General features: G+C 47.0%; 1 protein-coding gene across 1 annotated transcript in view; it reads left to right on the forward strand.

The window, feature by feature from the left end:
- Nucleotides 1-9356, forward strand: part of LOC307088681 (dual specificity calcium/calmodulin-dependent 3',5'-cyclic nucleotide phosphodiesterase 1C-like) — a gene marked incomplete at both ends in the record, with an annotated part of 50251 nt that extends 40895 nt beyond the window's left edge. The window contains 6 exons of the mRNA XM_079754633.1: nt 1270-1351; nt 1737-1857; nt 2193-2413; nt 2801-2910; nt 8550-8553; nt 9196-9356. Coding sequence (XP_079610759.1) covers nt 1270-1351; nt 1737-1857; nt 2193-2413; nt 2801-2910; nt 8550-8553; nt 9196-9356 — 699 coding nt within the window. The remainder of the gene's footprint in view (nt 1-1269; nt 1352-1736; nt 1858-2192; nt 2414-2800; nt 2911-8549; nt 8554-9195) is intronic.
- Between the last annotated feature and the right edge of the window lie 6096 nt (nt 9357-15452).

Below are 15452 nucleotides of genomic sequence, written 5' to 3' on the forward strand. Positions count from 1 at the left end.
TCTTCTTATTCTTTGATTCATTTTGTTGTGCACAAGATAACACGGACGCACACATGTGACACGCAAACAGGGGAGGGAACAGCAGACACCCAGAGCCTGAACTAGAACCGCTCCGTCTAAGAACGGTTACCTCTATGCTGCCGCACAGTGTCTGAGGTCACCGTTCCGGGTCAGATGGGTTCGGAGGTCAGCGCTCTGGATCAGAGCGGTTCTGTTCTCAGACGCTGTGAGCAGCTTGATTCACTTCTCTGGATCACAACACAATTTGTGTCTTCCTTCCTGTCGGCCACGTGAACACACGTCGACCCGATGTTCAAACGGCGACGGTCAGCCTTTCCATTTACAATTAGGGCATTTGGCAGACGCTTTTATCCAAAGCGACTTACATCGGTTAATACACACATTGACACATCAACGGCAGAGTCAACCATGCAAGGCGACAGCCAGCTCGTCAGGAGCAGTTAGGGTTAAGTGTCTTGCTCAGGGACACATCAACACTCAGCTAGGAGGAGCTGGGGATCGAACTAGCAACCTCTCGGTTACAAGACAACTGCTCTACCTCCTGAGCTAAGCCGACCCCTCAGACGGGGAACCCCTGACAGCGTGGTGACCTCTTCCGTTTCCATGACACCAGCGACTCTTTCCTCTGCTCAGTGAAATTGAATTAGGAGGAGAGTGTTAAGAGGGAGGAGGTCTTCCTAGAAATAGAGATGTGGTGGCTGTGATTTATGGACGGCGGGCTAATCAGTTTTCAGTTTCCAATCAGGGTTTTCTTTTTTCCACGGGGTCGGAGCCCTACTAATCATAGTAATAGAAACGTCAGCGAGTATAAATGACTTGTCTTAAGCTGCCCTACACGTCACGATCCCAGCGCCTTGCCCTGTTTGTCTCTGGGGTAAGGGAGGTGTAGATGATCAGAAGAACCACACCTCTATTGCTTCACATCGAAGACCATCTGTCTTCTCACAGCTCATGTGGGTCTCAAGGGTCTTTAAAAGATCACATCGTAGATGTTGGTAGTGCCTGCAGTCCCTGAGAGACTGAAGTCTGAAGGTCCCCTCCGAGAAATGGATCACAAACAATTATACAAATGTAATGCATCACTCTGTACCTGAATTTGTGTGCACTCTGCAGCTGGGTTTGGTCTGTACCTGGACTGTGTGATCTTTGTTTGACACAGGACAATCGTGTTGTCTTCTGTTAGTTAAATGTCTAAACATCTAGAACCCCTGCCTGCTGTGTTTCATCACTTCATCATCTCTTCTCCAGGGCGACAAAGAAGCACATCTGGGCCTTCCCTTCTCTCCCCTCTGTGACCGCAACTCCACTATGGTGGCTCAGTCCCAGATAGGTAGGTGGAGGAACAGCACCACCCAGCTCCTATTATTACTCGACTATGGTGGCCCAGTCCCAGATAGGTAGACGGAGGAACAGCACCACCCAGCTCCTATTATTACTCCACTATGGTGGCCCAGTCCCAGATAGGTAGGTGGAGGAACAGCACCACCCAGCTCCTATTATTACTCCACTATGGTGGCCCTGGTCTATCATCATTATAAGAATTTGTTTCTGAGTGATAGTGGGCCAAGACACGCTAAACATTCAGAATTATTCATTTCGATTGTAATTATATTCATTAATGAGGTGCAATCATAAAACGACGGGACGAGAGGGACAGGAGTAAACAGGACCCAGGGGGTCTCCATGTGGTACCAGCGGCTGCTGTGTCTCCCCAGGGTTCATCGACTTCATCGTGGAGCCCACCTTCACTGTGCTCACGGACATGACGGAGAAGATCGTGAAGCCGCTGATCGAGGAGGCGGCCATCTCCGGCCCGGAGGACTTAAGACGGCCCAGGTCACCACCGGGACTCTTGACCTTCTGACCTCTGCACACACACACACACACACACACACACACACACACTCACGGAAACACCTGTCAACACAAATTCTAGTTCAGCTCTAAAGACCACCAGGCTGGCCTTCATATCTTTGTTACATATGTATGTCACTGGAGATCCATATATATATGAATACGTCTATATCTACATATATGCTGAGGATAGTACTTCCTGCCGGGGCTGCTGATTTACAAATCCTATCATATAACATTTTGTTTGTTTTCTTCTTCTTCTTCTTCTTCTTCTTCGTCTTCTTCTTCGTCTTCCTGTTCGTGTGTTTCCACCTCAGCCTGACCATCCTGGGGGCCATGGTCGGGGCCGTGGCGGGGGACGTGGCCGGGGCCGGGACCCCCGGAGAGAGCAAGCGCTCCAGCGTGAAGAGCACGGCGTCGGAGGGCAGCGGCGCCATCAACTGCTCCCTGCACATGGTGGACTTCAAGAGCTTCAAGAGCACCTGGAGCGAGGACGTGAACCGGAACCGCGAGCGCTGGAAGGCCAAGGCCACCCAGGGTAGGTCCAGGCTGGAGGTCCCGGGACCCAGGGTAGGTCCAGGCTGGGGGGCCCATGATAGGTCCAGGTTAGGGGGCCCACGGTAGGTGCAGGCTGAGGGGCCCAGGCGTCCGAGGAGCCCCCGAGGTGTCCCAGGAGCCAGCCAGGGTAGGTCCAGGCTTGGGGCCCAGGGTAGATCCAGGCTTGGAGCCCAGGTCCCAGAGTCGGTCCAGTCTTGGGGCCCAGGGGTTCCTGGGACGTCAGGGGCTCCTCAATATTTCCAGTCAATCTTCTGGATCTGCCAAAAAGATCAGACCAGTCTTGATGAGCTCAACTGAAGGACGTCAACATCAAACTTGACCAAACCTCTTTCTAAATTTCTCCACCTTGCCTTCTTGACTCCTTCAGATCTGGCGGAGAAAAGCAAGAAGGAGGGCGAGGAGAAGGCCAGCGAGGGAGAGAAGAAGGAGGGGGCGGAAGCTGAGCCTGGCGACAAAGCCAAGGAGCTGGAGAAGGAGGTGGAGGTGGAGGAGGAGGGGGAGGTGGGGAAGGAGGGGGAGAAGAGGACTGAGGAGTCGGAGGAAGGAACCAAGGCTGACAAAGAGGAGGAGAAGGAGAAGGAGGAGAGCAGGAAGGAGCCAGCGGAGGAGAAGCCCAAAGAGGAGGAGGGGGATGGAGATCCAGGGGGGGGGCGCGGTCTGGCCCCTGGACCTGGACCCAGGAGGGGTGTACGGTCCAGACAGATTAACCCCACGGAGTCGACCGACAGGGATAACAAAGGCGAGGAGAAAGCGATTCACAGTGGTAGGTACTCAAACAACTGATGCAGACACCCTTTACTGAGGTCCTTCACTGAAGCACCATGCCTTAGTTGGAAGCTCTGATACATCATTTCTTTGATGCATTATTAGTGAGTGCCCCCAAGTGGTGATGCTGACCCATTACACATTGTCCTTGAGCTTAATCAATGACACTGTTGTTTCAGAAGACATCTAAGGCACAACACAGCTTTCTTCAAAGCTAAGACATTTTCAAAGAATATTCAAAATGATATGAAAAAGCTCAGTGAAGAAAGGCAAAGAGAGTGTGAATGATAAAGAAATACAACTATGAAGGAATAACGTGAAACAAGTGGGATGTGGTAGCATGGCTGAAGTGGAGGACCGTTCTGTTTCACAGCATGAAGCACAACGGGTTTAAGGTTTTATATTGAAGGAGGATTTTTAAATTGTTGACAATTTCTACCACCAAGGGGTTGTGTCTCACTTGGATTGTTTGTGACGCTCTTCCATTCACCCCTACGTAGCAGAAGATTCCTCCATCACAGACACCTCGAGTGGCACAGAGTCCGACTCCTCTGACGGTAAAGCATGTTGGGGTTCACTCCTACAAGGGCACCGCTATTACCCCAACCACCACACATTGCGCTCATGCTCATGTACGGCGTTCGGTCGCTGCTTAACCCACGGTCGCAGCAGCATTTGATTTGATTTGATTTATGGTCGTGCCAATGTGTGCCGGTGTCACTCCATCACTCACACGCCTTTCAGCAGCACGTGGTCCTCTCTCCCTCTGTGGTCCTCTCCTTTATTTCACTTTATCCTCTTCTCCCTTGAGCTTTGACCCTGTGCTGCCATGGTGACCATGTGCATCTGAAAGAATCCTCCTGCCTCTTCCCTCTGTTGAGCTCCCCAGTGATGACACACAGACGCACGCACGCACACACGCACGGACACAAACACACACACACAGACGCACGCACGCACGCATACACACACACACAGACGCATGCACACACACACACACACGCACATAGAGGCATGCACACATGCGTACACACACACACACACACACACACACACACACACATACAGGCACACAGACTCATGCACGGACGCACGCATGCATACACACACACACACACATCTAACCCCTTGTGTCAGTCTGTGTTTCTGTTATTTGTCTGCGTTGATTGGTCCTGAACCATGTCTGTCATGTTGTGATCTAACCTCCACGTCTTGGCCTTGGAAAACCCCAACCTCTGGAAGTCAAACGCATGCCATTGCATGCATCTTGTAATGATTCAAATTGTGAAGAACCAATCAGCTGTGATCACCTCCCCTGTCGCCTCACGTCGCTGAATGGCAAACTCACCTGCATGGAGATAACCACACGGTTCCTGCCACGTATCACATGACACAACACAGCGGTGATGTCATCACATCAACGCTGGTCTTACCGGGCTACTTACTGGGAAAACACAGACAATGTTTATTTGTAGATTAGCCAATCACGACTTGCAAACCATCCAAAATAACAAATACAGAGCGATGTATTATTCAGCACTTGAAAACCATCAGATGAATATTATCAGATCTGCTTGCTTTTCCTCTGTGATAGCTAAAAGGTTTCCTTCCAAACTGAAAGTAAAATTAAATCGGTAGAATAGATCTGTTTGACGTGGCTCAGTTCCAAACTGGTGACTAGTCTCTAAAAGAAGCTCTTCTCTTCTTCGGCTGCAGGCCCAGAAAGTCCCAATCTTCAGAAAAATTGGGCATAAGCTTTATTGGGCTCACTGAGGTCCACATGCGTTTCCCTGCAAAGGGTGGAGTCACGGACCGGTGTTTCTGGTCACCTATAGGACCGGCCTGGTACTACGTATTTAAAGGAGTTGTTTGGAGACTGAGCGCCCAGAGGCTTGAGGGCTTGGAAATGCACAATCTTTGTTCACTGCTTTCGGATACTTGGCAGGCCAATCTTTCCTCCTCTACATACATTTCTACAATTGGAATGGGACCTTTTAGTCTGTTTTGTGGTTCTATGGTAGCCAGCTGAGCACTGGTGAGGGCAGTAGTCTCAGACTGATGGAGCGGCTCTGGGATGACCCTTGAAGTGTGCCATATGTATTCCCTCTTCTTCCCCAGCAGAATCCAAAGAGACAGAGGAAGAAACGGACGAGGAGGAGGAAGATGATGATGATGATGTTGATGATGATGATGATGATGATGATGATGAAGAGGATGGTAGCTTCCACAACCCTTCAGCAGGGCAGCTAACCACTGCTGCTGCTGCCGCTGTCCAAGAGACAAACTGTCCTTATTAAACACTCGTCTCTGGGCAGGCACATTGCTTTCTCTGGGTCTTGGTGAAACTGTTTGCCTTCATCAGAGCGCCATCTGGTGGAGACCAGCATCACTACAGGATGGTTTCATCGACGCACCGTTTCATTGATTTGAACCTCTCTCTCTCTCTCTCTCTCTCTCTCTCTCTCTCTCTCTCTCTCTGTCATTACCCTGTGGTATTTCTTTGACGAGTTTTTGTTGGAATTGTTGTTGCCTGAAGGAAGTGTTATCGAAAGCCTGGCCTGATACTTCACTAGCAGCCCACCAGACCAAGGCAGGGCCCCTAGAACAGTCATAACAGTGAGGGGCCACTAGAACATTGAGGGCCCCTAGGACATATGGGCCGTTTCACGGCCCCCACTGGCTGACCAAGTGGAAGGCGGGAGACTGGATGGGATGTACTGGTGGATGGTAGTATTGACTGCTCAACTCGGAGGTGGTGAGTGACCTTTAGGCACTGTTAGCTTCAGAGCCCTGATGCCCGGCCAAGTAGGGAAGGTCTAAGTGGGTAATCAAACCCAAGACTCCAGCCTCTTCCTGCCTTCCTCATAAATTTCTTTCAAAAACGGATGTGCTCTTTAAATGCTGAAACGACCTACATGCACCTAGTTAGAACATGAAAACCCCAATAGATTAGGACTAAACCACCTCAGAGATTAGGACTAAACCACCGCAGACCCCAAGAGATTAGGGCTAAACCACCTCAGAGATTAGGACTAAACCACCGCAGACCCCAAGAGAATAGGACTAAACCACCTCAGAGAATAGGATTTAACAACTTTAAATATTAGGACTAAACCACTTTAGAGATTAGGAATAAAACACGCCCTGGCTAGGAGAAAGTGATGAACTCTAATCTAGATGTCAAATTTTCATAGAATGTGTTTTTATTCTCTGATGTTTCACAAATTTTGTTAAAGCTATTTCCAAACAATTTTGATTTGCCATGCAGTTGTTTGCTAGAGTGATTGAGTGAGTGAGTGAGATAATGCTACAATGAATGAGGTAATAAGTGAGCCACTGGCTTCGAGAGCTAATGACTAAAAGCCATGGTGTCTTGCAACTCTTAATAAGATGTAAATTGTCTAGAATCGATATATCTAAAAAGATAAAAGATTGTTGGAGCATTCAACCCTTTAAACCCCCTTCACCTCCCAGCTCTCTGACTCAGCAGTTTGGTCCAGTTTAGAGATGGTAGGTTGGTTAGAACAGAGAGTTGATGCACAAGGTAGGACATTAGCTTATATTAACAAATGGTTCCTTATGGGGGTTATGTGGGCTTGGGAAATAAAGCCGCTCAAAGGAGAGCTGAAAAGCACACGGTATCTGCTGAAAAGCACAGGGTATCTGTTGGTTATTGTGTAATTAGCACAATTTGTAGTTTGTAACTGTAAAATGAAACAGATTTTTATGACGCAGTTGAAAGCCAAACATGCGTACTGCTAGGGCTCTTTCCTGACATCAGGTCTTGTTAATACAATGTCCAAAACAGACGCCACTGTTAGGAGTTTGGTTCTTGTCAGATGTGTCCCGTGTATCTTGATAAAAAAAAGAGTAAGTTCATTAGCTTTGACTGGCCATCATAAAGCTGTTCAGTTGATCGTCTGTAGTATTTACAGCAAACTCAACTTTTTTGTTGCCCATAACAGACGAATACCATAACTCAAGCTTAGCATTTCATTCTATCATCATTTGTGTTGTCGTTTCTGTCAACAGATTGAATCACATGTATTGCCGTTATTCTTTTGATTAACTTCTGTGAACGTTCTTCCTCTAACTGGGAGGTGAAATGCACAACGCTTGTTTTTATTTGCAACTGATAATTTTAGGTGTGAAGACCTCACAAACCAATGGTACATTTTCAACCCTGATATGCAGAACTATGTGAAAATATTTAGCTAGAATCTGCCTTTTATTGTAAAGATTGACTGTTTGTTTCCACATACATGTAGAACATTTCTTAGTTCTGTTTAAGAACTTTTAAAGCAGATGCACACATATAACGCAAGACAAACGCCCCCGCCCCCCCGTCAGATATGTAATGGCTGTTATAGGAATATCTAAATGACAAGGTCTTTCTTTGCGCAATTCAAAATGTCCTTCTGAAACACTGTGAGGAGATTCCTGTTGCCTTGACCAAAGAGAGATAACGACAGACACAAAGAAATCTCAAGCTGATCTGCCATGTTTTTCGACTTGAGTTGATGCGTTTTGTTTTCTATGTTTGCCTTAAGGTCAATGTGAAGAGGTTCTCGCTGCAGAACCTGGGTGTTTCCTCCAGCTTCCTCTCATTATCAGTGTTTGGTTCTCCTACTGTGGGGCTCCTGTCATGTTCTTTGTGATTCATTTCTAGCCTTGGCTCCGAAAGTCCCACAGAGGCCCCTCCATCGAAGCAGGAGTTGCTTTGAAGTTTGCAATGCTTCATAATTGATCCAGTTACCTTATAATCATTGCATGATATTCACTTGACTTCCGTCATGTAAATGATGTATGTTAAAAACATGCCCATGGGTTTAGAATCTGTACCCACAAACCTAACAGATATTCCAGAAGGCCATATGCCTTTACCATCGCTGCTACTACTGCGGTCACGCCATCTGCACTTATGAAAACGATGGCTCATCTACATTGTGTTGTACAGTAAAATGCTTTTTGAGGTGCAAGTGCACCTCGTAAACACAGAAATATGTCCTCACAAAACGGGAAGGATTCTATCTTATCGTTATTATTTTAAATTGTTAAAATACAAGTTGGATTGGGGAAGCTAAATATCAACCATCTTGTCAGCCTCGTGACGCGTACACTGGCCTGTAGAAAGAAATTGTCCCAAACAACGTAGACGTCTCACGATGTGAGAGCTGCTATTGTGAAACTACTACTTTTTCCACTGAGGACCTAGTCTGGCTCGCAACACATGACTGCATTTTGACCACAGATTTTTTTTCTTATCATTATGTATTGTTACATTTTATTACCCCAGTATTTCACCTACCAGTATGTCCCTAAAAATCCTGTTTTATTCTTGATTTGAGCAGAGAAGTGAGTGGACAGCAGGCCTAACTAGCGTTTGCAGTTTTGCACCTGTGCTTCTGTTGTGAATACAGTGTCATTTGTTCAATGGTTTTGTTTTTCTGCTTGTTGATAATTGTTCCTTCTTATTTGTACACACTACTTCATCAAATCACCCTTCCCTCGCCAAAGGGATGGGACATGTATGACATGTATGGTTCTGATTTTGGTTCAAATGTGGTGATTTATTGCACTCATTGTGCCAATAAAACTGGACTCAAAGGGCTCAGATCCTGGCTCCATGTCTTCTCTGGTATCCTGTAGGAAACGTAGCCCTGAAGATACAAACACAAGAGAAGCTACACAATTCCACATGACATGTTTCAGAGGTTTTGTGCCAAGATTAGAACATACACTAAAGGGAGTAAAGAAAATTGGCGACTGCTCAGGTGATCTTGTGTGATTTTAACATTCAAACTTACCCTATGTGAGTTTATATGGTTTAGGGTAGGGCATTCAGAAATGTAGTCAACGTTGTTTTGCAATAGAATTTGACTTTCAAACGGTAATAATAAAAATTTGAAGTAGGAGCCTTAATTCATGTGGTCAAATCTCACGATGTGAACCTGAGAGAGCACTTTAACCCAACGTTTAAATCTCCCTTGTTCTCAGGCTCGGAGGAGGGCTGCGATCTGATTCGCTACCACAAACGACCCACTTACTGTGCCAACTCCTACCGCCCAGCGAGGGTCAAGGTGGTGGACCTGCGGCCCACCGACCCCCGGGGCAAAGCCCGACGTCTGCAGCGGATCTCCCTCCGAAGGGGGAAGTGACCTCCCAGCGGAGCCTATCTAGAACTGACCATTAGGGGGGCTTAGCCTCTTAGTACCTCCCTCTGCAGGGGCAGTGACCTCACAGCGGGACCCATCTAGAACTGACCATTAGGGGGGCTTAGCCCCTTAGTACCTCCCTCTGCAGGGGCAGTGACCTCACAGCGGGACCCATCTAGGACTGACCATTAGGGGGGCTTAGCCTCTTAGTACCTCCCTCTGCAGGGGCAGTGACCTCACAGCGGGACCCATCTAGGACTGACCTTTAGGGGGGCTTAGCCCCTTAGTACCTCACTGGACAGGGGAAGTGACCTCACAGCAGAGACCACCTAGGACTGACCTTTAGGGGGTCTTAATAGGGGCCCAGATAAGATTGACATTTGATTACATCTAGGTGGTTACAAACTATTTTAGAAAAGACTAAATGGATGGAGATTAGAAACAGTCCAACACAGGGTCTGGCGTCGCCCCTGCAGCTCTGTTGTAGACCACCGTAGAAAGACAGGTGTCGATCTGGACATTGATGATAGAAAGAATCAATGGCAATTTGTGTTTCATGTCGTGTGTAAATGTCAATATTGACATTTAGATTATAATTTTCGGCAAAGTAAATGTACATTTCTGGTCGTATTTAGTGCCTTAACACTGTCTTTAATCCAATGTGTCTGCCCGTTAAAAGAAATGTTTAAATTAAACTATTCTCAATCTGATCTATGTGTTATCATTGAGTTTTGTCCTCTTGAATGTGTGGTAGAAAAGGTAGTGTAAGGCTGTTCATATCTATTAAGAATGACAAACATGATGCAAACACATTTGTGGTTTAGTTGTTATGCAGTGCTCAAATGATTAGTTAATTGATTAGGCGTTATGCAGGACTATAAAATGATACATTTACTATCTTGCACCAAAAGGTCTATTAAAGCTAGGGTAGGCAATTTGGAGTAACCAGCCAGGGTTAGGTTTTTTTCACTTATTTACGTCTTTATTTAATATTGACCTAAATTGCATTCAATAGTGATATGCCGCCATAATTATGGTTACATCAGACTACTGAACGTCCTTGGCTACGGTTCAGATTGGAGATGATACACACATTACCCATTCGGTATTTAGCAAAACAACTTTCCTACGTTGATTTTTAGCCTCCTGTCCCAACACTAGGAGATCGTTTCATGATAGGAAGGCTGAACGAGCCATTGTCAATTCTGTATGACTATTAAACAAAAAGGAGTACATTTGGAAGCTGTCAGAAAGCACGGCTCTGGCTGCAGGTGGTCATCGCCTCCCACTGGATGTAGAGAACAAACTCATCCAAAATGACATAAAGGGCCTGTTCGCTGCCTGTTTAAAGCAACCTTGGAATGAACCTTGGAATGTGGAAATTAGTTCAAGGAAATACTCTTCTTTGACAAAAACACACCTACTTTGCAAAAAACGTTTGAAAGCTCCATTTAATCGAGTTGGCCCAACGAAAAACCCCATCGGTCAAAAAGAGTTCAAAGGGCGCTGTTCCTCTACTCCCTCCCGTTCCTCTCCTCGTCCTCCAGGAAGACGCTCGGCTTCTCTCCCATCAGCAGTCGTATGCCTACAAAGCAGAAGGGAAAAGAGGTTTGAGGTACAATGAGTGGTTTGACTCTGTGGTGGTCCGTTATGTCCACATATTGCCTACTGGACACTGGAGCGACTAAAAGCTAAGCAGCGTTCCTGGGGTGAAGACCGGGACCTACGGAGACATCTGCACCCAGGGCATGGGGGTCCCCAGACCATGTCCCCTGAAAGAGGGGCCCTTAAACCCCCCTGTGTCTGTGGGTGTGAGTGGGCGCCTGAGGAGGTCACCATGGGGGCCCCTCTCACCGGGTATGTGTGGCGGGGCGATGAGGACCGGTGTGTCCTTCCTGCGCGGTTTCTTCTGCTGGTCCGCTCCGTGGGCCGGGGCCCCCGCGGACACGGCGCCGTCGCCGGCCTCCCGCGTCGCCATGGTTACCCCTGGACTCTCGTCAGACAGGTTCACTTCCTGGTCTGTGCGGGACACGGACAGAAACGAAAACACGGACAGCATCCATCGCCTTGGTGTGAGAACATGACACTGAGGACCACTTCAGATCCTGTCCATCAAGGCAAGCCGTCAGAGACCTCTCAGACAGCCGCTTGTAGTGTTCGCTGTTGTGTGTCCTGCATTGTGTTCGCTGTTGTGTGTCCTGCATTGTGTTCACTGTTGTGTGTTCTGCATTGTGTTCGCTGTTGTGTGTTCTGCATTGTGTTCACTGTTGTATGTTCTGCATTGTGTTCACTGTTGTGTGTCCTGCATTGTGTTCGCTGTTGTGTGTTCTGCATTGTGTTCGCTGTTGTGTGTTCTGCATTGTGTTCGCTGTTGTGTGTTCTGCATTGTGTTCGCTGTTGTGTGTTCTGCATTGTGTTCGCTGTTGTGGGTTCTGCATTGTGTTCACTGTTGTGGGTTCTGCATTGTGTTCGCTGTTGTGTGTTCTGCATTGTGTTCGCTGTTGTGTGTCCTGCATTGTGTTCACTGTTGTGTGTTCTGCATTGTGTTCGCTGTTGTGTGTCCTGCATTGTGTTCACTGTTGTGTGTTCTGCATTGTGTTCGCTGTTGTGTGTTCTGCATTGTGTTCGCTGTTGTGTGTTCGGCATTGTGTTCACTGTTGTGTGTTCTGCATTGTGTTCGCTGTTGTGTGTTCGGCATTGTGTTCACTGTTGTGTGTTCTGCATTGTGTTCGCTGTTGTGTGTTCTGCATTGTGTTCGCTGTTGTGTGTTCTGCATTGTGTTCGCTGTTGTGTGTTCTGCATTGTGTTCGCTGTTGTGTGTTCGGCATTGTGTTCGCTGTTGTGTGTTCTGCATTGTGTTCGCTGTTGTGTGTTCTGCATTGTGTTCGCTGTTGTGTGTTCTGCATTGTGTTCACTGTTGTGTGTCCTGCATTGTGTTCGCTGTTGTGTGTCCTGCATTGTGTTCGCTGTTGTGTGTTCTGCATTGTGTTCGCTGTTGTGGGTTCTGCATTGTGTTCGCTGTTGTGTGTTCTGCATTGTGTTCACTGTTGTGTGTTCTGCATTGTGTTCGCTGTTGTGTGTTCTGCATTGTGTTCACTGTTGTGTGTTCTGCATTGTGTTCGCTGTTGTGTGTTCTGCATTGTGTTCGCTGTTGTGTGTTCTGCATTGTGTTCACTGTTGTGTGTCCTGCATTGTGTTCGCTGTTGTGTGTTCTGCATTGTGTTCGCTGTTGTGTGTTCTGCATTGTGTTCGCTGTTGTGGGTTCTGCATTGTGTTCGCTGTTGTGTGTTCTGCATTGTGTTCGCTGTTGTGGGTTCTGCATTGTGTTCGCTGTTGTGTGTTCTGCATTGTGTTCGCTGTTGTGTGTTCTGCATTGTGTTCGCTGTTGTGTGTTCTGCATTGTGTTCGCTGTTGTGTGTTCTGCATTGTGTTCACTGTTGTGTGTTCTGCATTGTGTTCGCTGTTGTGTGTCCTGCATTGTGTTCACTGTTGTGTGTTCTGCATTGTGTTCGCTGTTGTGTGTTCTGCATTGTGTTCGCTGTTGTGTGTTCTGCATTGTGTTCGCTGTTGTGTGTTCTGCATTGTGTTCGCTGTTGTGTGTTCTGCATTGTGTTCACTGTTGTGTGTTCTGCATTGTGTTCGCTGTTGTGGGTTCTGCATTGTGTTCGCTGTTGTGTGTTCTGCATTGTGTTCACTGTTGTGTGTTCTGCATTGTGTTCGCTGTTGTGTGTTCTGCATTGTGTTCACTGTTGTGTGTTCTGCATTGTGTTCGCTGTTGTGTGTTCGGCATTGTGTTCACTGTTGTGTGTTCTGCATTGTGTTCGCTGTTGTGTGTTCTGCATTGTGTTCGCTGTTGTGTGTTCTGCATTGTGTTCGCTGTTGTGTGTTCGGCATTGTGTTCACTGTTGTGTGTTCTGCATTGTGTTCGCTGTTGTGTGTTCTGCATTGTGTTCGCTGTTGTGTGTTCTGCATTGTGTTCGCTGTTGTGTGTTCTGCATTGTGTTCGCTGTTGTGTGTTCTGCATTGTGTTCACTGTTGTGTGTTCTGCATTGTGTTCACTGTTGTGTGTCCTGCATTGTGTTCACTGTTGTGTGTCCTGCATTGTGTTCACTGTTGTGTGTCCTGCATTGTGTTCGCTGTTGTGTGTTCTGCATTGTGTTCGCTGTTGTGGGTTCTGCATTGTGTTCGCTGTTGTGTGTTCTGCATTGTGTTCACTGTTGTGTGTTCTGCATTGTGTTCGCTGTTGTGTGTTCTGCATTGTGTTCACTGTTGTGTGTTCTGCATTGTGTTCACTGTTGTGTGTTCGGCATTGTGTTCACTGTTGTGTGTTCTGCATTGTGTTCGCTGTTGTGTGTTCTGCATTGTGTTCGCTGTTGTGTGTTCTGCATTGTGTTCGCTGTTGTGTGTTCGGCATTGTGTTCGCTGTTGTGTGTTCTGCATTGTGTTCGCTGTTGTGTGTTCTGCATTGTGTTCGCTGTTGTGTGTTCTGCATTGTGTTCGCTGTTGTGTGTTCTGCATTGTGTTCGCTGTTGTGTGTCCTGCATTGTGTTCACTGTTGTGTGTTCTGCATTGTGTTCGCTGTTGTGGGTTCTGCATTGTGTTCACTGTTGTGTGTTCTGCATTGTGTTCACTGTTGTGTGTTCTGCATTGTGTTCACTGTTGTGTGTTCGGCATTGTGTTCACTGTTGTGTGTTCTGCATTGTGTTCGCTGTTGTGTGTTCTCCATTGTGTTCACTGTTGTGTGTTCTGCATTGTGTTCACTGTTGTGTGTTCGGCATTGTGTTCACTGTTGTGTGTTCTGCATTGTGTTCGCTGTTGTGTGTTCTGCATTGTGTTCACTGTTGTGTGTTCTGCATTGTGTTCACTGTTGTGTGTTCTGCATTGTGTTCACTGTTGTGTGTTCTTCATTGTGTTCACTGTTGTGTGTTCTGCATTGTGTTCACTGTTGTGTGTTCTGCATGGTGTTCGCTGTTGTGTGTTCTTCATTGTGTTCACTGTTGTGTGTTCTGCATTGTGTTTACTGTTGTGTGTTCTGCATTGTGTTCACTGTTGTGTGTTCTGCATTGTGTTCACTGTTGTGTGTTCTGCATTGTGTTCACTGTTGTGTGTTCTTCATTGTGTTCACTGTTGTGTGCTCTGCATTGTGTTCACTGTTCAATTAAGTGTGCGTGTGTGTGTGTGCGTGTGCGTGCGTGCGTGCGTGTGTGTGTGTGTGTGTGAGAGAGAGCCCTGTCTGAGGCATACTGGCGTCTATGAGTAAGGTTACAGAGCATCTTATCCGGAGCACGTTAATGAGCAACCGAACACTATAATCAATGCTCTGTCTCGGGGTCACCATCCTCCTCCACGCCCATGCCTCTAACCAAGCTGTTCCTACTCCTCCCGTTCGCAAGGGCTTTCCATTCGATAAACCACATAAACATCTCACACAAACAGCTCTCTCGCTACAGAGTTCCTTCAAGCTACATCCAAAGTGTAATTTCTATGGAACTAGGTGCTGCTTATTCAGTCCTTTGTCCTTACAACAGTCACATTATTTTAACAACATGACTAGGTTATGTAAATTGCCCGCTTTGACTATGCTTCTTTGATGGAGTGGGTAGGAACAACGATTTGTGATTGACCTCTGACATCTGATATTTCTAGAAACCCATTCAGACAAGATGAGCTGTAGGTCCATCTCTCTCTGGGCATCTGGTGTCTCCTATTGTTACTAGATGCTCTCTCTCTCTCGCTCTGTTCTGTTGTTTCTAGATGATAGGATCTCTCTCTCTCTTCAATTTTTTTTAGAGGAGATAATCTCTCTCTCTCTATTGTTTCTAGAGGAGAAAATCTCTCCCTCCCTCGCTCTCTCTCTCTTCTATTGTTTCTAGATGACAGGATCTCTCTTTTTTCAGTTGTTTCTAGAGGTGATAATATCTCTCTCTCTCTCTCTTCTATTGTTTCTAGATGACTGGACCCTCTCCCTCTCTCCCTCTCCCTCTCCCTCTCCCTCTCTCTCTCCCTCTCTCCTCTCTCTCTCTCTCTCTCTCTCTCTCTCTCTCTCTCTCTCTCTCTCTCTCTCCCTCCACTCACAGGTACAGCTGTCCTCCTGAGCGG

This window comes from Pollachius pollachius (genome assembly GCF_949987615.1).
Source record: "Pollachius pollachius genome assembly, chromosome: 17".
NCBI lineage: Eukaryota > Metazoa > Chordata > Actinopteri > Gadiformes > Gadidae > Pollachius > Pollachius pollachius.